This window comes from Mauremys mutica, chromosome 3, assembly GCF_020497125.1.
Source record: "Mauremys mutica isolate MM-2020 ecotype Southern chromosome 3, ASM2049712v1, whole genome shotgun sequence".
NCBI lineage: Eukaryota > Metazoa > Chordata > Testudines > Geoemydidae > Mauremys > Mauremys mutica.
This window is the reverse complement of record NC_059074.1, coordinates 207781695-207802756: the sequence shown is the minus strand read 5'-3', so window position 1 is coordinate 207802756 and position 21062 is coordinate 207781695. Positions and strand designations below refer to the sequence as shown.

Here is a 21062-nt window from a genome sequence, read left to right as displayed (position 1 = left end):
GATATGTGTGGGGGGGCATGGAGGCCTGGGGCTGGTCCCCCAGCAGGGCCGGGGGGTGGGATATGTGGGGGGGGGCATGGAGGCCTGGGGCTGGTCCCTCAGCAGGGCGGGGGGTGCAGGAGGAGCCGCTCCCTGGGCGTGGCTGAGTGCGGCTGTGTTGCTCCCAGGCGTCCTGCGTCTGAACGAGGCGGCCCTGGCGCGGGCGGCCGGCCAGCGCCTGTGGCTGCTCCCCAAGCAGACGTACCTGAATGTGGAGGATGACGAGGGAAGCACCCTGGAGAGGAAGAGGAACATCATCTGCTGCCTCATCATCCAGATCCTGAAAGGGGAGAAGGAGCTGCACATCGATAACCTGGTGTTCAGGGTACGGGGTCCTGGCAGGCGAGCGGCCGCGCGGCTCCGCGCCCCGGCAGCCTCGGAGTAACTCTGCCCTCTCCCCCCCCAGGTGATCGACGCCTGTCAGAAATGGGAGTCTGGCCCCGCCCTGAAGTTCCTCAGCTTCTGCTGCAGCAGCACGGACGTGCTGTCCTGCACCCTGCACCTGCTGAGCCAGGGCTACCTGCGGCGCCAGGAGGACAACCCCCAGCTGCTGGAGTACGTCTCCACGGAGCCCACGACGCCTCACCGGGGCCAGGCCCAGGTCATTTTCCGTAGCACAGAGTGCCCGAGGGGGCAGGACAAGGGCAGCAAGTTCTCCCCGTTCAGGTAGGGGAGCGTCTCAGGCGGGGGCCGGCAGGGGTGTCACCGGGAGCTCTGCAGACGGGTGACGGTTTGCTCTCTGCCAGGCTGGATGCCCGTGGAGTCGGCCCAGAGGCGGTCCTGATGGAGACCCTGCTGCTGCCTATGGGGCGCACCATGAGTCAGGAGGAGGTGCAGGTGCTCATGAACCAGACGGTGCAGCAGGTCCTGGACACCCTGAGTGTCTCCGCTGATAGAGCCCAGCACCTGCTCATTCACTGCAAGTGGAACGTGGACCTGCTCATCGAGCGCTACACCGAGGATCCTGAGCTGCTGCTGATTTCCTCAGGGCTGCAAGTGCAGAACCCCCAGCCACCCCCGAGTCCCGTCACCCACTGTCCGGTGTGCGTGAGCCAGCTGTGCCCGGACGACAGCCCTCCCACCCTCTGCTGCATGCACTACTGCTGCCAGGTGAGGGGCCTGGGGGCTGGCAGCGTCTAGGACAGTGAGGGGAGGGACGAAGCTGTCAGGGGAGGGTCCCGGGGGCACAGCAGCACCTCTCTTTCCCTGGCTTCCTCGTGTTCCTGGGCTCGCTCCCTGTTTTCAGGTGTGGCATGATTCTGGTGGCAGTCCGCCTGCAAGGCAAATTCCTGAGTTTGTGAAGCTGGGAGCCGGCCCCTGACGAAGGGAGGGGGCTCATCAGGAGGGTCTGTGCCCTGGGGTGGGCACGAGAGTTACTCTCTAGATCTGATCTTGTTCTCCCTCCCCCAGTCCTGCTGGAATAAATATCTGACGACTTGCATCGAGCAGAACCTGGTTCAGAACTGCACCTGTCCCATCCCTGACTGCCCTGCGCAGCCCACCACGGACTTCATCCGCTCCATCATCTCCTCCCAGGAGGTCATTGCCAAGGTGAGTGAGGTCACTACTGGGCATGGGGCCGTGTCTAGTCCGCCCTGAGCAGGTGTGTCAGGGAACACGCGTTGTTTCTGGGCCACCACCTTTCCCCCCTCCCTGTCTTGGAGAGTGGTGGGGCCGAGAGCTGCCCAGGAGAAACCTGGTGCCTTTGAATGAATGAATCCTCCTCTGTGCCGACTGGCTGTTCGCTCCTCTGCCCTCCCTCACGCTCTTTGCGCTGCCCTCCGTGCCCTCCTCCCTTTGCACCCCCCGCCTCCGTTCCTGTCGCTCTGTGTATCTAATCCCCTTCCACCCCAAACCAGAAACCAACCACGAGAGGACGAAGGCAGTCCCTGTGCAGAAACGAAAATAGCTCCTCTCTCGCAGGGCACATCAATCCAAACAGTACGTGGCTAGTGTGTCCCTGTGTTACGAGCATGAGTCTCCAGTTCTCAGACACCCCCTCTGCCCAGTTTCCTCCACCCCATCTTGGAAAGCCATTCCACCCTTGGACAAAGCCCTCAGCAGGAGAGACCAAGGTGGGTTGGCTTCTGATTGGCAAAGAGGGGAGGAGTCAGGGTCAGGCTCCCAACGGAAGGCTTGTCTCAATATTAACATCTTTTCAGAACTGGACTTTCCTTCCTCTTCCGGAAATGACTGGTGGCCTGGTGGGGACCCCTTCCTGCCTCCCCATCTACAGAATTATCAAACACCTGCCCTGTCCAAGGAAGTATGGCATGGCTAGATTTGCAGAGAGCTATTTTAGTTTCTGCACAATTTCTGTGGGAGTTCCTGGCAGAGAGATCCTGGAGGCAAGGGTCGCTGGGCCTGGAGCAGAGAGGGGTGTCTAAGGTGCTGCTGTTTGAGTCTTAGCTGGGGGAAACTTGGGATCTGCTCACTCAGCCCTTTGGGAGGCATTTCTTGCTCAGATTCCCTTTGACATCCAGGCAGCTGCTGTTGGTGGCTCGACTGGTGCCCAGATGTTTCTCTCCGTGCTGACTTTCTCTCCGGGGCGTGAGTACTGTCCTTGTTATGATTGGGAGCAAGAGGCAGTTCCTTATTTGCAGAGGGAGAGGTTTCTATTCCTGCGGCTTCTGGATTCCCAAAAACAGAGGCAGGTCTTTGACCCATTCTGGACTTCAGAGTGTTCAACGGATTTGTCAAGAAAATGAAGTTCAGGGTGACCACCCTTGCTTCTGTTACCCCTTGCCTGGAGAGAGGCGTCCTGCAGGTTGAGGGCAGCATACCAGCTTCCACGTGGCAGTACAGCCGGACTACACAAGAAGCTTTTTTTCCAATTCATAGTACACAGTATGCGCTGCCAGTATACGGTCCTGCCCTCGGTCTAGCCTCAGCCCCGTGGGGATTCACAAAGGTGGTTGTGGCCCATCCGTGTCATCTTGGAAGTCAGATATTTCCTTACCCGCATGATTGGCTGGTTCCAGAAGATCGAGATCACATATCCAGAACAGCCTTCTTGTTATCAGATGTCTGTTCTCTGGTCCAGGTCTAAAACTGGACATAGAAAAATCAATGTTACAGCCTCGACAGAGATTACATTTCATGGGGTGGGCCTTGACAGCGCGTCTGCCATGGCTTACCTTCCAATGGGCAGGTTCCAGGATATAGTCTCTACAGCTGAGAGTCTCACGTCCATTCTGCAAACAGTGCGTGAGAGTCTGCAGCTCTTGGGACACATGGCCTCATGCACGTACATGGCATGCTTTACTTGAGATGTCTGCAAACCTGGTTTCATTCAGTATATCCCCCAAACCGACATTCCTTGGGCATGCGGGTTTGCGTACCTGCACGAGTGCTTCCGTCTCTAAATCGGGGGATAGAGCCTCAGAACGTATGCAGAGGAGTTCCATTCCTGCCATCAGAACCCACTGTGACGTTCCCCTGGTGTTATCTGGACCGGTGAGCTGCTAGGTGACTCCAATCCTCGACTCTGGGAGCCAGCCTGACCCTGCTCTGCTCTGAGAACCCCCACTCCCGGGCTGTTCACTCTGGCATGTAAGCTGCTCCCAGTTACGTGAGTGAGCACTTTTGGCCAGCCGCTGCTGGGATTGTGCAACCGAATGACACTAGCCAATATGTCCGGTCCCAGACACAACCCTAGGAACCTCCATCTTGCAGTGTCCGGTTATGCCCACTGGATGCTGCAAGCTTATACGAGTTCGTCAGTTTAACAAAGAAATTGATGTGTACCAGGCCTGTTATCCCAAGGGGAGTCTCTGACACGCGTCAAACCAAACGCACTGCTTCAGGTAGACTAGACAAACCAATGTATTAACTACAAAAGATAGATTTTAAGTGATAAGTCAAAGCACAAGAAGTCTGATTTGGTTAAATGAAATAAAAGCAGAACACATTCTAAGCTGATCTTAACACTTTCAGTGCCCTTACAAACTTAGATGCTTCTCGCCACAGGCTGGCTGGTTGCCCTTCAGCCAGGCTCTCCCCTTTGATCAGCGCTTCAGTCGCTTGGTGGTGGTGTCTGTAGATGGAGGTGGAAGAGAGGGGAAGAGCCTGGCAAAATGTCTCTCTCTTTTATCATGTCCTTTCTGCCCTCTTGGCTTTGCTCCTCCTCCCCTTCAGAGTCAGGTGAGCATCACCTCATCACAGCCCCAAACTGACCAAGGGAAGGGAAGTGACTCACTCGAGAGTCCAACAGATCCTTTGTTGCTGTGAGGCTGGGCTGAGTTTGTCCCGTACGTGCCCTGATGGGGTGTGAACTGCCCCTCTGTTCCTGGAGAGTTTTTGCCTGGGCTTGTTTTAAGCCATGAGGACACGTTTTAAGCCTCATAACTATATACATGAAATTACAACCTATAACATTACTATAACAACAACGCTCAGTGCATCATGAGCCTGCCGAAGACACCCGACATGACAGACTTTGCATTGGATATCACATAGTCATATTATAAGGAATGAACATGGGGGTGCTGGGTGTTTCCCCGAGGTACAGAGCAACACACCCACCTTACACAGTAGTCTATAAGGACAAAATCTCGCTACAACTACACCAAAATTCACTCCTAAGGTAGTTTCAGAATTTCATATAAACCTGTCAGTTCACTTACCTGTGTCTTTCCCAAAGCTGCATGCATCTAGCAAAAAAAGGAGACTGTTTGCTTGACATGAGATGAGCTCTGGCATTGTACCTTCCGAGAACAGACCAGAACAGAAAGCCACCTAGACTTACTATTGCCATAGCAGGATGAGTACGAGGACATGAGCACGAGCTGTATCCTCTGAGAATATCGAAGTGGATCTCTGGCTGTATCCTATCAGATGGCACAGCTGGGAGTAAGGGCTCCCTCTGCAGGGTCGCATGCAGCCTCAGCAGCATCCCCTCAAGAGGTGCCCCTTGCTGTTTGCAGGTGAGCTACATGGAGTTCCATCTACATATTCATGAGACGTTTCACCTTGGTCCAAGACTCCTCAGCTGACGTCCTTTGGCACCACAAGCAGCTATACCTTCTTCTTGAGTAGTATCCCAACGGGTGTGCCACTTCAGGTGTGCGCATGTCCTGTGTGCCTTAGATTGGAGATCCCGCGTTCGGTAGCAGTGCCTGTTGGGTCCGCACATGCACTCTACTCTGCCTCGTGCTCTGCACCATGGCCACAGAGAGCTCCACAGGCAAACCACCCTCAGTTCCTTCTCGGGCCGAGACTGAGCCTCAGTAGTGTCCCGGTTGAGCTGAGCTCAACTGTCATTTTTGTTTTATTTTTCTCCTAGCTTTACTTAGCTTAGTTAGCTTCGGTAGTTAAATCGTTACACAAACCACAAGATTTGTTGTAAGGCCCATTGTCCTTTCAGTTTTATCCCTGGGGAGAATTTTAGAGTGCTGGGGAGGTATGTCCAGCTCTCCGGATTTTAAACATTGCCTTTCATGCCAGGATGCTCTCCCACTGAGCGGCGGGCACTCCTGGTATGTCTGTTGCCGTGGGGAGTCACACGTCCCTCCCCAAAATGTAATTTTTGCCTGGTTGTGAAATTGAGAGACAGAAAGAACCAGGAAATTAAATTGCACCTCCGAATGGCTTCCGACCCGTGCACCAGTCTCCGAGCAAGTCACCCACATCAGCACAGCGCTCCTCTAGAGCTTCTAAGAGGAACTCAAGAATCCTCTCAGAGACACCAAGAAACAGAGCTTGAGTTCTCTGGTAGGGAATCTATCCCAAAGAAACCCTGATCCACAGATCAAGACCACTGGTTCCCGACTCTGCACCCACGAGGCTGCAGTTTTCTCAGGTACTGTGAGCACCATTAAACCCAAAGAATATAAGGGTCCCAGCTCTGGGAAATGGTCAGTACCATCGGGGTTTGAGGTGACAAGGAGAAGACTACTCTAAGTTGGTACCAGTAGACTCAGCCAAGCCGTCGGTACCATCGTAGACCAGACTGTCATCTAGCAGATACTCCTTGGAGCTCATAGAGCTTACGGCACTGGCAGTAACATCTGCCCAGGCTGCTGTCTTGGTACCAAGCACTTTGGTACTGCAGGAGTTTAGATTTTCATGAGACCTTGTGGCAACAGATGCCTGACTCCCCTTTGCTTGGTACCGATCTGTTCCAAGGGCCTCTAGATCCCTTGACATTCAACTAGTACCAGCGGAGTCACCACCTTTTTCTACCAGTGCTCTTTCAAGAGACTGTCTAACGCAGGAAATAGACACTCCCCTGAGCTGAGTTGTACCCCTCTAGGATTCTGTATTGGTGAAGGAACCAAGGGCCAGCTTACCTCTTTATGCCCTTGGGTTGGGGGGGATGCGAGGTCCTTGGGTGCAGGCATGGCCCCGGCGAACGCTGCTGGCCGAAGTACTCTGTTCATCTGAAAGAGCCACCGTTCCTGTAAGGGAAATAACATTCCTGCAGGAACTTTGTTCGGTCTAGGCGTGTCAAACAGAAGCCATTCAGCCCTGACGCACCAGGAGGTCTCTCCTTGTTTGCAGAAGTAGAACAGTCTCCGGCAATAAGTGCCACTTGCTTTCTGCCTTTGTATCCAGATTTCTGTCTGCTTCCTTCTGCCTGGGCACTGAGCCAACCCCCCCGGTCAGATGGGCCTGTCCTGTCCGTAGCCTATGGGGCTGATGGGTAAAGAGTGGCTGCTGCTGAATGTCTGTTTCATCTGTCCTGTTTCTCTCTGCATCCCTGCAACTGTCCTCTCTGCCGTCACCCATTCCCCTCTCCAGCTTGCCAACGCCGTTTTTTCTTTCCCTGCGAGAATTTGACAGGACCACCCCTGTTCTCAAGACAGAGGGCTTCTCTCCAGGGCGGCATCGTTACAAACTCCGGCGTGTTTGGTGCTGGGGAGAGGTGCTGGCTTGAAAGCTCTAGGGACTCAAGTCTTCTGGTCTCAGAGGCTGTCCCGCGTGGCCGGTGACATGGCAGGTTTTCCCACGCTCTGCTCTTCGCCAGTCTGCCTCTTCCTAGTCGTGAAAGTGGCTCATTCAACCCTTGGCTCCTCTGCTCAGATGTCGCATCGGGCACTGACTGACAGCCATAGCCAGTTCCTTCTACGCAGGGCTGCCCTAGAGAGGAAACCTGTGGCCCTTTCTCCTGAGCCAGCCAGCTCTTTGGGGATCTGCCGCTGCTTTGACCTCCCCGTTGAATTACGCCAAAGCCTTTGTTATGCTCCATCCTCCAGTCAGCCCCGGTGCTCTTTCCTCTACACCTGACTCTCAGGCAGTGTCTCTACAACTGCTTTATCCTCTTCCTGTATCTGCAGTAAGTGTGTGCATGTTGCAAGATCCCTCGGGGCTATATTGTTTCCCACCCTTGTGAACCTAGTCTGCACCCTGGTGAGTATTTTGCACCTACCTATTGAGGCAAATTGAAACCAGAACTGCCGTGTGCTCCATGGCTGCCCTGACAGCAGTCCTAGGGCCTTTGCCAGGGAGCGTGTTGCTTTCTATTTGTGTGACGATTGTGTCAGCCAAAAGTGGGCCCCTTTGTGCTGGGCCTAGTGCGAGGCAGGGATGTCCCGGCGAGCTTACGACAATCTAAAAGACACGACAGATGCAGGGTGGGAGAAAGGAAGCATCATCGTCCCTATTTTATGGCTGGGGGCTGAGCCGCAGAGGAGGGAAGTGACGTGCCCACGGTCATGCAGTGAGTTGGTGGCAGAGGTGGGAATTGAACCCACAGCTCGAGTCCCAGTCCGGTGCCTTAACCACATGATCATCCTTCCTCCTTATGCACCTCTGCCCTCATTTCTCTCTCTCTGCAGTACGAGAAAGCTCTCCTGCGAGGCTACGTGGAGTGCTGCTCCAACCTGACCTGGTGCACTAACCCCCAGGGCTGCGATCAGGTCCTTTGTAAGGAGGGACTCGGCTGCGGAGAGGCCTGCTCCAAGTGCTGCTGGATATCCTGCTTCAACTGCAATTTCCCAGAGGTATGGCTGAGGTTTGCTCGGCTGCGGGCCTGTCTTCACGCCAGCTCGCTACTGCCTTCCCACTCCCCTGTGACTCTCATGCTCTGTCCCTTGCAGGCTCATTACCCGGCCAGCTGCAGCCACATGTCCCAGTGGATGGATGACGGCGGGTACTATGAAGGGATGACGGTGGAAGCCCAGAGCAAACACCTGGCCAAACTCATCTCTAAGCGCTGCCCAAGTTGCCAGGCTCAGATAGAGAAAAACGAGGGCTGTCTACAGTGAGTATCTTTCCTCATTGGGGGCTGGGCCAGGAGGATATGGGAGGGATCCAGGCAGGTTTCTGGGGCACTTAAGAACATAAGAACGGCCATACTGGGTCAGACCAAAGGTCCATCTAGCCCCGTATCCTGTCTGCCGACAGTGGCCAATGCCAGGTGCCCCAGAGGGAATGAACAGAACAGGGAATCATCAAGCAATCAGTCCCCTGTTGTCCATTCCCAGCTTCTAGCAAACAGAGGCTAGGGACACCATCCCTGCACCTCCTGGCTGATAGCCATTGATGGACCTATCCTGCATGAATTTCTTGAGTTTCTGTTTTTGCTGGTCCTGGCTTGGCTTCAAGGAGATGAGCATCCGTGCTGTTGTCTTGTTACCCCATTGGACTGCTGAGCTGCTCTGGTTCATGGGATTTGCGGAGCCCTTTGCTGATCACAGGTCCTCGATGGCCAGAATGAACCCCCCCCCAATGGCTCTGCAGTGCTGTATGTGATATAAGTGGGTAGGTCTTGGTCTGTTTTTCAGTGGACATTGCCCACCTCACCACTACAACTGGAACATGGCCTGGTCTGCATGCTGGGGCGCAGGAGATGCTCAGCTCTGCCACAGTTCTGTTCAAGTGACTTGAGCCAGATCACCCACATTCTGTGCTTGCGAATGATCAGGAGAGCAGTGTTATGGCACTAGGTGCAAGTGGCTTATACAATAGAGGGGGTCATTGATGTCTGAGCAGAGAGGATGAAATTTCCATGGGAAGAGCGCAAGGTGCCATGCAGTAACTGCGCCCGTGAAGGATGTTGAGGGGTTCAGCGCCCTGTCTGACAGCTGAAGTGCTGAGGATCACCTGTCCAGGCCATGCGATCTCGAGCGAGCAGCCTTGGGCGAGGGGTTTGCAAGGCAGAGTGCTGAGGGAGGACGAGGAGACAGTGAAGCAGTGAGACTTGTGAGCCACACAGGCCCCAGAGAGCTGCCTCTGCAGCTAGGGCAGTGCTTTGAGGCTCTGCAGGATAGAGTTGCTTATGCCATTTTTGACCACCCTGTCCAAAGCTCTGTGTTCATCACAAATTACACGAAGAAAATGCCCGACTCCACCTCACCGATTTCTGCTCCAAATGGGAAACCGACCCTCAGAGCACGGAAACTGTCAGCACTGCTAGGCACAGGGGCGACAGGTGTTCTCCTTCCAGTGCTATCAGTGCAGATCCCTGCTCTGTGTACTGCCCAAAGCGCGGAGCCCTCTGACCTTTGGGGGCATGTGGCCTTTGCCTGGAGCTGTGGAGCACTCCATGGTAAGCTATGTTCCTGCCTCCCTTGGTTCCTTCCCACACCAGACCTGCAAACTGAAACTTCCTCTGGTTTCTCAACTTCCTACTCGTTGGACACTTCTTATGTTTGCGCCTTAATTAGGAGCTAGCTTCAGCGTAAACTATGTTAGCACAGCGATAGAACTAGAACTAGTGTGTGGCGTAGGCATGTCTTTACGAGTTTCTTAATTCTGACTCACCCGCCCTCTCGAGCCTCTTTGAGGTCGTTTTGGTGGTTTTGCTGTAGGGGCAAATAAGGAAAACCCCAGGTTTCAGGACTGATTTTCAAGAAGTCCATAATAGACCCCCTATGGTTTCTTTGTTCCTAGACATAGGGCCCTGAATTAATGTAGATCTCCATACAGCATTGGGGGACTGTCTTCTGGAAAGCAGCGAGTCTGGAATCATGGAGGAAATCAACCGTACACATGCCCCTAGTGTGATGTTGTATCAAAAAGTCTGTTTGTCCTTACACGTATAAATGGGAACACGGAGGAGGAGTAGGGAGGTGGCATCACATGTGACTAGGGTGCTTCTGAGACCATTCCTGGAAGCTATGCATTGTCCATATCTGGTGCCCACACTTTAAAAGGAGGTTGTCCAAAGAGCTGCCAAAGCTATTTGAGGCCTGGAAAACCTGTCTCCCAGTGAGAGACGAAAGCAACTCAGTCTGTGTGTAGGGGTTTAGTGGACAAGAGAGAGAGCCTAGAAGTACCTGCCTGCAGAGATGATTTCTGATGCTAGAGGGCTCTTTAATTCAGCAGGAGGCAGCACAAGATCCAATGGCTGGACGTTGAAGCTCAAAGCAAAATATTCAGATGGGAGATAAAGCATCCTTTTTTGCGGGTAGTTAACCCTTGGGACTAAAGGCTGGATTCTCCATCACTTGGCATTGTGCCATCAAGATTGGGTGTCTTCTAGTAGTCATGCTCTGGCTCCATCACAGGTCAGGGGGCAAAGCTGTTCTTTGAGAGTCTGTGTGTTCCCACTTACAGGAATGGTGCCCTGGTCCCTTGAGTCTGCAGTGCCCGTTGGGCTGCACACTCTTTAGTGGCATTGAACGTTCAACACCCAACATTACTTGAGCGCATGCAGCCCTCAGCTGCCTCAGGGTGCTGAAAGGTCTGGGCTCCGAACAATACCCAGAACAACCCTCATCAACTCCTAGACCCACTATGACTAAGTGGGCAAAGCTGTTGCCTCCACACTCAGATATTGTCTCCCAAGGCCCATTCCTTCCTCTGGATTCAGCCTGGCTTCAGCTGACATCTTGGTTATTGAAAAGAGAGCCTGAACAATGCTCCATCAATCTGCCAGAGTCATCCAGACTTTGCTAGCACCCAAGAGAGCCTCATACGCCTCTATCTGGTCCAGGTTCAGTGGCTGGTGCCAAGAGCATGGGGCGGACCCCAAGAAACGGGGGATTTCAGCCATTTTGGACATTCTCCAGGAAGGCCTAGACAAGGGCCTTCAGTCCAGCACCACAGCTCACCAAGTTTCTGCTTTCAGGAGCATCTTTTTTATGGGGTCTGCAGGATCCTTGGCAGAGAACCCCCAGACCTCCAGGTTCCTCAGAGCAGTGAGGCCAGTCTTCCCAAAATGGGATCTGCCACAGGTTTTGAAGGCTCTAACAAATCATCCCTTCAAGCTCCTGACTTCAGTATACATAAAAATCTGTTTTCTTGTTGCTGTCGCATCTGCTAGATGGGTATCAGAACTGGCATTATTGTCTGTGCAGGAAACAGAGTGATGCTGAGAACTAGAGTCCTTTCTTCATGAAGTAAATTCTCCCTTCCGTAGTTCCCAAGAAGCCGTCCATCCTTTGTTCTGTCTGAAGCCGCAAGATCTGGTAAAGGAGTGGCACATCCCAGAGCTCAGGAAAGTGGTGGAAATCTACATCAAGCGCATGGAATCCACAACGAGGTCAGGTGCCCTGTTTGTGTCCTTCCAGCCTAAATGCCAAGGACTCAGTTTCCAATTCGTCCATCGCTAGGTGGCTTCGGCTCTGAATCATTGAGGCCTACAAGGCATCAGAAACCCGGCTCTGGAGGGTATCAGCGCACTCCATGAGAGCTCTAGCTGCCTCGTGGATGGAACGAAGAAGATATTCCACATGGAACATCTGCGGAGCAGCCATCTGATTGCCAGCCAGCACCTTCATCAGTCACAAGAAGGTGGACTTTCTGTCCTCAGCAGAGGCTTCCTTCGGCAGGCAGGTGCTGCAGGTGGTGGCCCAAAAATGATGTTGACCTTTGAGCAATTCTTACAAAAAAGGGTGGTCCCCTTTTTTTCCCTCTTCTGTCTCATTGCTGGGTTTCTTTACCTTCCCCTCCCAAGCTCTGTTCACTGCTTGCTACTTCCCTGACGTCTCAGAATTGTGGGAGACGCTGGGCTGCGGAATGGAAGATAGAGAGAGAGAGATTTTTTTAAACTGATAACATCCTTTTCTGCTGGCAGCATCTCTCACAGTTCTACCCACCCTGCAGGGCGTTATGCCAAAGGGTCTGGTATTTTCTTTGTGCTGGATTGTTACGTTGCAGGCTGTATGCCGGTTCTCCAGAGCTGCTGTGCTCCCGTGGAAGTTGCGGATCTCTTTCTACGAGTGCTGTACAGCTTTGGAATGACTCATCTGGCAGGAAGCAAGAGCAGGGGGGTGGCCAGTGCTTGTGACGCTGCAACTTTGGACAGCCTCTGTGAACAGCAGCACAGAGAGGAGCAGCCTAAGTGTCGTGGAGTTGTGAGAGACGCTGGTAGCAGACAGGAGATTATTGTTAAGAAATCTTCCAATTCCTTGTCCTCCTTCCCCTCCACTGCACGTGCTTATTCATTACACTCTTTTGCTTCAGTCTAAACTGTAAACTCTTTGGGACAGTCTCTCTCTATTTTTGTACAGCACCCTGGGTTCCCTGATCTTGACTGGGGCCTCTGAGCAACTGTGATAGAATAAAAATAGTGGTTTGTGTGTGAGGGAAGCGTGCAGAGCTGAGCACGTGAGACTCAGCCACCCCTGTACGCCAGCACCGCAGCCACATTCCAATGCCCAGGGACCGGGCGGGTGTCTGCAGGGATTGGGACTGTTTGCTACTGCACCTTGCATCAGGCCAACTCCAGCTCCCCTTCTCTCTTCTTCCTGTGCAGCATGACCTGTGCCAAATGCAACCATGGATTTTGCTGGCGTTGTCTCAAGCCCTGGAAGCCAACGCACAAGGATTATTACAATTGTTCTGCCATGGTGAGTGTTTGCTGCGTGCAAGCGGTTTGGATACTCCTTGAGGTGAGGACAAACTTCGGGACTCTGGGGATCACCTCTCGTGCTAGGCCTGTGGCATTTGGCGGTTGTGGGTCTTGTGTTGACCCTCCCCAGGGAGAGATCAGCCACTCCGGGTAACTGCTGCCTTTCCCTGCAGGTGAGCAAAGCCGCTCGGCAGGAGAAGCGTTTCCAGGACTACAATGAGAGGTGCACTTTCCATCATCAAGCAAGGGTAAGGGCTCCTCCTCCCACACTCCGGGCACAGGCCCTGCTTCCCAACCCCAGCTGCCCACGGCAGGCGATTCAGACTCCAGTGTGGCTGGAGTTGACTGGGCTGCAGATCTGTGTGGTGGAGTTGAGCATGTCCCCCTCCCCCGTGGCGTGTGATAAAATTCTCTCTCAGTTTGCTCCTCTCTGCCGACTCTGCTTGGGAGCGTGTGAGCGTGGGGATGAGGCTGGTGGGGTGGCAGAGAACAAGTCAGGTCCAATAAGGACATGTAGACTTCTGTGCAGGCCACTGGTAGGGGATAGAAGCTGCCACTGCTCCTCAAAGACCTTGCCAAGAAAAAGGACAGAATCGGCCTGGTTGGTAGCTGCCTGCCATGGAGCAATGTATAAGCTCATTTGGCATTAGCTCTTCATTAGACTTTACCAGCTGTGTGGGACGGGAGTCAGTTTTCACAGGTGGTCGGCCAGGCATTCCCCAGCAATTCTAGGTGCAGATTCCATCATGGCAGGTGAGATGGAGACGGGTGGTGTCGCTGGAGGCACCTCGGTCTCAGCAAGGCACAATCGGTCACAAGCTCTTTGCATTGAGCAGACTCAGGATCGCTCAGCCCAGCTCACCGAACAGAATAGCTGGCCTGGTGGTGTGATCGTAACAGAGGGATGAACCTGGGAGCTCTGTCCTTCGTAAAGAAGAGGTTGGGAGGAGGGGAGGCTGAGCCCTTCTGGCTGGGGCAGTGATCTGGAAGCCGGTGGAGGGTGAAGCGGGGAGATGACTTTGCTCTTGGTGGTTTTAGGAATTTGCTATGAACCTAAGAAACAGAGTTTCTGCCATCAGCGAGGTGCCGCAGATTCGAACCTTGACCTTTGTTGTGGATGCCTGCAAAGTCCTGGAACAGGCCCGGAAGGTAAATGCATGAGGAGCGGGAGACCGATTGGGTTTATTTTGAGGTATTACAGCAGTGCTCAGTGACCCCATGGTGCTGGGCACTAAGAGATGGTCCCTGCCCCAGAGAGCTTGCAGGCCAAATAGCTAAGATGGACACAGGCTTAGAGGGGGAATGGAGGCACAGAGAGGGGTCTTTGGTCCAGGGTCATGCAGCAGGGCTGGGACTAGAACTCAGGTCTCCCGAGTCCTGGTTGGTGCCTTAACTACTAGAGCAAGCTGACCTGTCGTTGAGCCATAGACACTGGAGAGGGGAAAATCCTATTAAATTACCTAGTCCATGCCCAGTGTCAGTGCAGGGGTGCACCTAATAGCCTTCACCAGGGCTTTACCCTGTCCACTTTGAGATTTCCCAAATGATGGAACTTCCCTGGGTGTGAACTTGGAGGGTTGTTGGGTAAGGGTGGGAAAAGTATGGAACCAGGTTTTTTTGGAGGGCGAGGAGGGATCGTTAGGGAGCTTCTCTCATGCAGACCCTGGCTGAACCCTAGCCTCTCCCGTTCAGTCAGGCACATCTGTTCCTGTCCCCATGTGTCCCTCCACCCCCACTCAGACACCCACTCCCCCTCCTCATGTAGCCATGCACCCTCTCCCCCCATCCCTATGTGTCTCTGTGCTCCCACCCAGCCACCCCGTCTCTATGTAGCTCTGCATCCCTCCCCCATTACCATGTGGCCCTGCACCTCCACTCCCATTCAGTCCCTGCCCCAGTCTGTCCTCCCCCACTAGCCCTTATGAGCCCCTGTCTGACCCCCTCCAGTACCCCACATTGTCTCCCCATAGCCCCTGTCTCCTAACCTGACCCACTGTGAAGAAGGCGGGCTCTTTCTCTTCCCTTGCTGGTGGGGAGCTGCTGCTTTGTTCAATCGCCACAGCACCCTCTGGTGGGCAAAAGGCAGAACTGCAGCAATGTTTTGGCAGATGCTTCTTTCTGTGCAAAAATTTAAAAATATGCAGGGCTCATTAATTATGCACACACACAGTAGCGCAGAATTCCCCCAGAAGTAAACAACACCTTTGTGCATCTCCGCTCTGAGCTCTCAGGAAAGGTAACGAGCCCTGTGACAACTCTTCTGTGCTTCTCTTCTGTTTACTTCTGATCCTGCTCTAAAAGTCGGTACCTCCTTTGTTTTCTGCACTCGCCTGATGCCACTCACGTTCTGCATGGTTTTTCAGAAATATTTCAATGGTTGGTTAGCTGTGTTAGCTATTTCCCACAGGTCTAAACTGGCTAACGTGTCTGTGTTCATGCTTTCCAGATAGAGAAGGCAATTTACCCGGGGGTTTTGCTTGGCACCTGAGCCCTTGGGTAGCATCACATTGTCCAAACTTGTCTTGTTTTGTCTGTTACATGTAAATGACAGCAGAGTGTATCTGCCATGAACGGTCCTGTTTTTCCTCTCCCTGCTACTGTGCCTGTCTTCAGTTCTTCTCTCAGGGCCTGAACAGCACCCTTGAGTATAATGAACCCTGCTTTACGCTGTCAGTTGTTATCTATGCATAGCAATCTGAGAGTGGCTCCTTCTGGCCCCATCTCCTGGGCAGTGGTTGGAAAGCAGCCTCCTCTGGGCTCCTCTCAATCTGTGACTTTATTTTTGATAGTCGTTTAATTGATCGGTGAACCACGGGGAAAGGAATGTACCCCTGAGACTGGCTGAACAGAGTCGGCATCTGGGCAGTGCTCCCTGGACCTGGGAAATGCCCAGGCAGTGTAATGCTGGAGAGAGTGGATTGGAAACCTGGCTGCCTGATAGGGACACTTTCCATCACTCCTAGTAAACCATAAACGCCCTGCAAGAGCTACCGCTTTGATCCAGCGTCCTCCGGGGGCGGAGGAGTTCTACAGAGATCCTGCTGTTCTTAGCTAGACAGGTCCAGAGTTTTCAGGCTCTGCCGCTCGCTGTCTCAATGGCACATGCAGCCACCTCCCATCAGAGAGGAGAGCGCGTCCGCCATTAGGGAACTGGCTTTAGATGATGTGAGCTGTGTGTGAATACGAGGGCTCGTGCTGCTGTTCCTCTCTATCTGGCTTGGCTACCAAGGGGTCTGAGGCTTCAGGTGCCGTTCAAGCCCTTCTATCATTCTGTTCTTATTCCCAGTTTCCGTCCCTCTGTCATCGCTGTAGCATGTGCAACCCTCGTAGAAACCAACTTCTGCGTGTCACATACATGTAGCTCTCCTGGCCGTGGTGCTTAAGGAGGACCACTGATCGGGTTCTCCTGTGGACGTCTGTGGAACCTGCAAGAGGCGCTGGCGATAGGGAATGCCTGTGGGAACGTGTTTGTGCTGAGATGCTGTGTAACCCTATGGAGCCCCCTTGCCCTCTCCTGTCTGCTGCTAGGCTGAGTTTTCTTACACCTTCACCTTGGCTAGTTCCTGCCTTGATTTAACTCGGCGCATCCGTGAATGTCGTGACCGTGCTCACGTCTAGTTTGGGCATCCCTGCGAGCCTGTACGCGTGCCTTGCTTGGCGCCGGTTGTGCCATCCCTGCCTGCTGTTTGCTCACTCTGTGGTGCCAGTTCACATGCTGTCCACGCTTTGATATTGGGTGGCTACCCCCGGGTCAGAGCTGGGACCGCCAAAGCCCACCCAGCGCGCTGCAGTGGGTCAGGGTGTTCCCATTAGTGCCAGGTGAAGTCAGAAATGAACTTCCAGCTTAGAGCCCCAGGCTGTTCCGTCCGTGCTGGCCCTGGGCGCTGACAACCGGCTCTGTGCTGCTCCAGGTGCTGGCTTACTCCGCTGTCTACAGCTACTACAACCAGGACACCGAGAAGATGGATGTCATGGAGCAGCAGACGGAGAACCTGGAGCTACACACCAATGCTCTGCAGATCCTTCTGGGTGAGGGGATGGTGCTGCTGCCTGGGGCGGGCGGCTGCGCAGCGACTCCGTAGCTCTGTCCTGCTATTGGGTTGGAGGTGTCCCATCCAGGAGCTGCTCTGGCCTGGTTCTGCTCAGCTTATCTGACTGGATACAGATTTTTAACAGGGAGGGTAATTAACCACTGGGACAGTTTACCGGGGGTTGTCCTGGATTCTCCAGCAGCGTTGATCTTTAACCCGTGGTTGGCTGGGTCTCTAAGGGAGCTGCTCTAGCTCAAACAGGAGTTTGTGCAGGGAAGTGCTGTGCGCTGCGCTGTACAGGAGGTCAGACTCCATCACAGTGGTTCCTTCTGGCCTTGGAACTTGGGAGTCTAATCTGGCTGCTGGCAAGCCAAGGCAGAGCAAGGGGACGTCTCCAGCACTCCCTCCGCCCCTGCCAAAAGGAAGGCTGCTGCCAGCAGGCTACCTAGCGAGTGCACTGTGACTGCGGCCTGGGGCGCGGGGGATGGACCCGTTCACTTGGGGCATCCGCGCTCGCTTCTGGTGATGGGTCCCTGAGTAGGGATGTTGTGTAACGCAGCCTCTCTTGTGTTCCAGAGGAGACTCTGCTGCAGTGTCAAGACCTGGCCTCCTCCATTCGGCTGCTCAAAGCTGAGCATTTTAACACTGGCCTGGAGCTGGTGCGCAGGATCCAGGAGCGGCTCCTCGCGATCCTGCAGCACTCCACTCAGGTACCAGCTGCATTTCAGCTGGGGGATGTGGGTGGGGAGGGCAGGCTTTGTCCCCTAAGCTGTGCCAGGGAGGGGGTGAAGTGCCCCGCCTCCGTCTCTTGTTCTGACTGTTCCATCCTGGCAGGATTTCCGTGTCGGCTTCCAGGCCCGGCCAGGCTCCGACCAGAGGGAGATGAAGTTGTCAAATGTGCCTAATGCAGCCCCACCTTACAAAGAGTGAGTTTCCTTCTCGGGAGACACTGGGGAGGGGAGGAGCAGGATGCTGGTGCTTCCGACTGGATGCTGAAGTGTTTGTGACGCCAGCTCAGGGCTCCCACACCTTCCTGGGTCTACACTGTCGCCGTGGTGGAGGGACCAGGCATCCCTGCAGGCAGCCAGTGCGCAGGTGTGAGCAAAGCAACCAGTAAGGAATAGGAAGGTGAATAACACAATAGATGGTAATGCCACTAGAGAAATCCCTGCGGTGGCCTCCCCTGGAGACAGCGCGCAGTGCTGGTCACTGCATCTCCCCCAAGGCAGCGCAGCGCTAGAGGGGGTCAGAGGAGGGCGACACGAACCCCCAGGGGCCTGCAGAGCTCTCCTGTGAAGACAGGCTGGAATCGGGACTCTTTGCTTTAGAGACGAGACCGAAGGGGAGATGGTAGAAGACTGGAACAGGGAAAGCAGATGAGGCGCTTCGGTTCTCCCTGTCTCCTAGCGTGAGAACAAGGGAAATTCAAACCGTTCACAGCGGGTGAAAGAAAAGCCTCTGCCAGCTGTGATCACGCTGCAGACTTCCTGCCAGCGGCCGTCTGAGGCCAGAATGTAGCAGGAGTCAGCCGGGGAATGGCCACTTTCCATGGCTAGCCAGAGGAGAGCTATCATAGCTGATGGTAACAGGGTTTGGAAGGCATGGAAAGCTCCTGCTCAGGGCTGGACAGTCTCTAGCCAGTAGGGATCAGGAGATCACCAGATGCAGGGGGCCAGTTTTCACCCCGTCTACTGCCAGGTTTTCACCCCTTTTCCCTGGTCCATCTGCCGCTGGCCCCTATGTCAGAGACAGGGAACTGGCAGCCAGGTCTGATCCAGTCTGCTCATTGCTAGGGACCCAGGGAGCCACGCGGGTGGATCTGTGGGCCCAGTGAAAGTGGGTCTCCCCACTTTCCCAGGCAGGGGTTTGAATTCTTTCCAGAGACCTGGGCTCTAGCCATCGCCAGAGCTGGTGTGTCCGCCTTTGTGATTGGTGGCTCCATCAGGCCTGGCAGGAGACGAGCTGTCCCGGGAGCAGCCTGTGCTGTGCTGATGCAGAGAGCCCCGATCACCCGACGCTTCTCGGGCCGGGGAGCCAGACAGTGCCCCCGATGGCCCATGAGTGTGGGTGGAGGGGAAGGACACCAGGCCGGTCTCTGAGCTCAGTTCTGCCTCCCGGACCTGCCCTCAGGCAGGAAACGCTTGGCGTGCGCCCACTCTCTGCATTGCTTCTGCGCAGGCTGAAGTTCGATGGGGCGTCCGACTCCCCTGACACAGACGAGGGGGCCAAGGAGGAGGAGGATGAGGAAGATGAGGAGTATGTCCCGGAGTGGCAGGAGGAGTATGATGAAGACCTTGATGACGACAACTTTTCCTATGACGACGAATCGGAGAATCTAGAGCGCGATTCCTTCTTCTTTGATGACGAGGATGAAGCTTATGACTAGAGGTGGCCCCCGTGCTGCTGAGCCCATCGTAGAGCCTAACGTGACACCACCTCTCCTCTGCCAGCCAGCTCTGACACACACCGCCACTCCCTGCTCTGCCCCAGCCATGCCGGGGGCCCCAGACACCAGCAGGGGCTGGTTGCTAGTTTCCAATAAAAGGAAGTTTCCTTTTAGGGCTGGTTGCTCCGTGACTCTGTTGAACTTGCTTGGCCACTGTCCCTGGGCCCAGGTCCTGTTACCTGTGCTCCTGTTCCAGCACGTACCCTCAAGGCATACGGCAGGCCCCAGTGGATCTTGAAGGCCTGGCCCCTGGGGAGGGTGGACAGACCCAGTCGGGTGTGTGAAGGGATGTGCTGTGTGCAGTGCCCCATCCCTTCCCCAGTAATAGCGTTCCCACCTGCCTGGCACGCCGGGAAATAGCATCTCCCAGCCCGGGGCAGGGGGGCGGATCCCACACGCTGCCTCCTGGTGCCAGCAGTGCCTCTGGAAGTAACGTGCTGCCTCTGGCCCTGGGTGAACTCCCCGGTCACACTCGGTGCGTGAGAATTTCACAGTGCGGGGCTGCTCCCGTCCGCTGCACTTCCAGAATGGGGGCAGGCCCGGCCTGGCAGGGCAGTGCACACGGCAGCAGGGGGAGGTGGGGACGGTTCTCAAACTAAGTGTCCAAACTGGAGCCAAAGTGCCCCCTGGAGCTGGCTGGGGGCTGGGCGCGGCCACCCCGCCTCGGCCTGGCTGTGTGTGTGTTGGGCCTGAGGGGCGCGTTGTCTGTAACTGCATTTTTGCTCATTTACCATTGGAGCTGTGGCCTTCTCTGGCATGAAGAGGGGTCATGCGGAAGGCCGTATAGATAGTATAAATATATATATATGTGCAGGAGCTGTCATTGTTCACAGATTATGCTTTATCTTTCTGGAAAAGAAAAACCCTACAGATACAACTTCCGTTTATGAAATAAACGGCTTTTCTTCTAGCACCGGCCTCCGTGTCCTCCTGTGGGGCTGGGGGGGACCCTCAGGAGAGCCCAGCCCATCACTCAGAGCAACCTGACATGGCCCCGTTGCTTCACGAAGGTGCCCCGTTTTATGGAGAGGCAGTGGCTTGGCCACGGTCATCCCGGGGGTTAGTGGTGGCACGAGGAGAAAACCCGTCTCCTGACTGTCCTGTCTCCAGGCCCTGGATCGTGCTGCGTGCTCTGAGCCAGAGAGTCAGAGCCGGCCTCTGTCCAGTCGGACAGCAGCTGGGAACTTGTCAGGATACGGCAAAGCAGCCCCGCCCCGCCCCGCCCCTGGCCCGGGTGGGAAAGAAACGACTTCTCAGCGGGAACCTGCCCCTTGGCCCATGTCGTGCACCAGCTCGCTCTGTCCCGTTGGCTTGTGCTCCAACAATCCCGCTGCACTCCTCTGTCTCCCCGGGCCGCTGATTTGGGGCCACCTCTTCCCCGTAGGGACAGGAGCTTGTGCTGGTTAGAGCTGGCAGTGCCAGGGGGCGGTGGGCCCACCCTCTGCTCTGCATTCAGGGTCATTCTGGAGCCCTGCAGCCTCCTTCTCCCCTCCCTCCGTGTGTGTCTCAAGCACTGAGTTGTGAACACACCCAGCCCATCCTGTCTTGGGCGATGTTTCTATCTGAGCTCCAGGTAGAGCGTGTGTGCGATCCTGCTCCCCCTTCACTCACACATTGGGCAGCTTTGCTAATGCCGGTTTGGGTGGGCCGCCAGGGGGCACGGGCACCCCGCTGCGGAGGGGCAGCCGCTGGGGAGCGTGGATTGTGCAGAGAGCCTGGAGGGAGGGACAGCGCTCCCTGCAGGAAGTGTACTCCCAGCGCCGGGCGGCTCTTGCAGCTCCAGCTGGGGCAAAGCGGCTGCTGGCGC

The 21062-nt window shown here is 55.0% G+C and overlaps 1 protein-coding gene across 6 annotated transcripts in view; it reads left to right on the top strand.

The window, feature by feature from the left end:
* The window catches only part of LOC123366186 (cullin-9-like), a 66286-nt gene extending 46121 nt beyond the window's left edge, over positions 1-20165 (top strand). For all 6 annotated transcript variants that reach the window (XM_045009394.1, XM_045009395.1, XM_045009398.1 and 3 more), the window contains 13 exons: positions 168-364; positions 446-705; positions 786-1149; positions 1450-1590; positions 7818-7982; positions 8079-8242; positions 12683-12776; positions 12952-13026; positions 13817-13927; positions 16690-16807; positions 17386-17519; positions 17644-17735; positions 18988-20165. In XM_045009394.1, the coding sequence (XP_044865329.1) occupies positions 168-364; positions 446-705; positions 786-1149; positions 1450-1590; positions 7818-7982; positions 8079-8242; positions 12683-12776; positions 12952-13026; positions 13817-13927; positions 16690-16807; positions 17386-17519; positions 17644-17735; positions 18988-19195 (2123 nt within the window). In that variant the 3' untranslated portion in view covers positions 19196-20165. The remainder of the gene's footprint in view (positions 1-167; positions 365-445; positions 706-785; positions 1150-1449; positions 1591-7817; positions 7983-8078; positions 8243-12682; positions 12777-12951; positions 13027-13816; positions 13928-16689; positions 16808-17385; positions 17520-17643; positions 17736-18987) is intronic.
* The last annotated feature ends 897 nt before the right edge of the window (positions 20166-21062 follow it).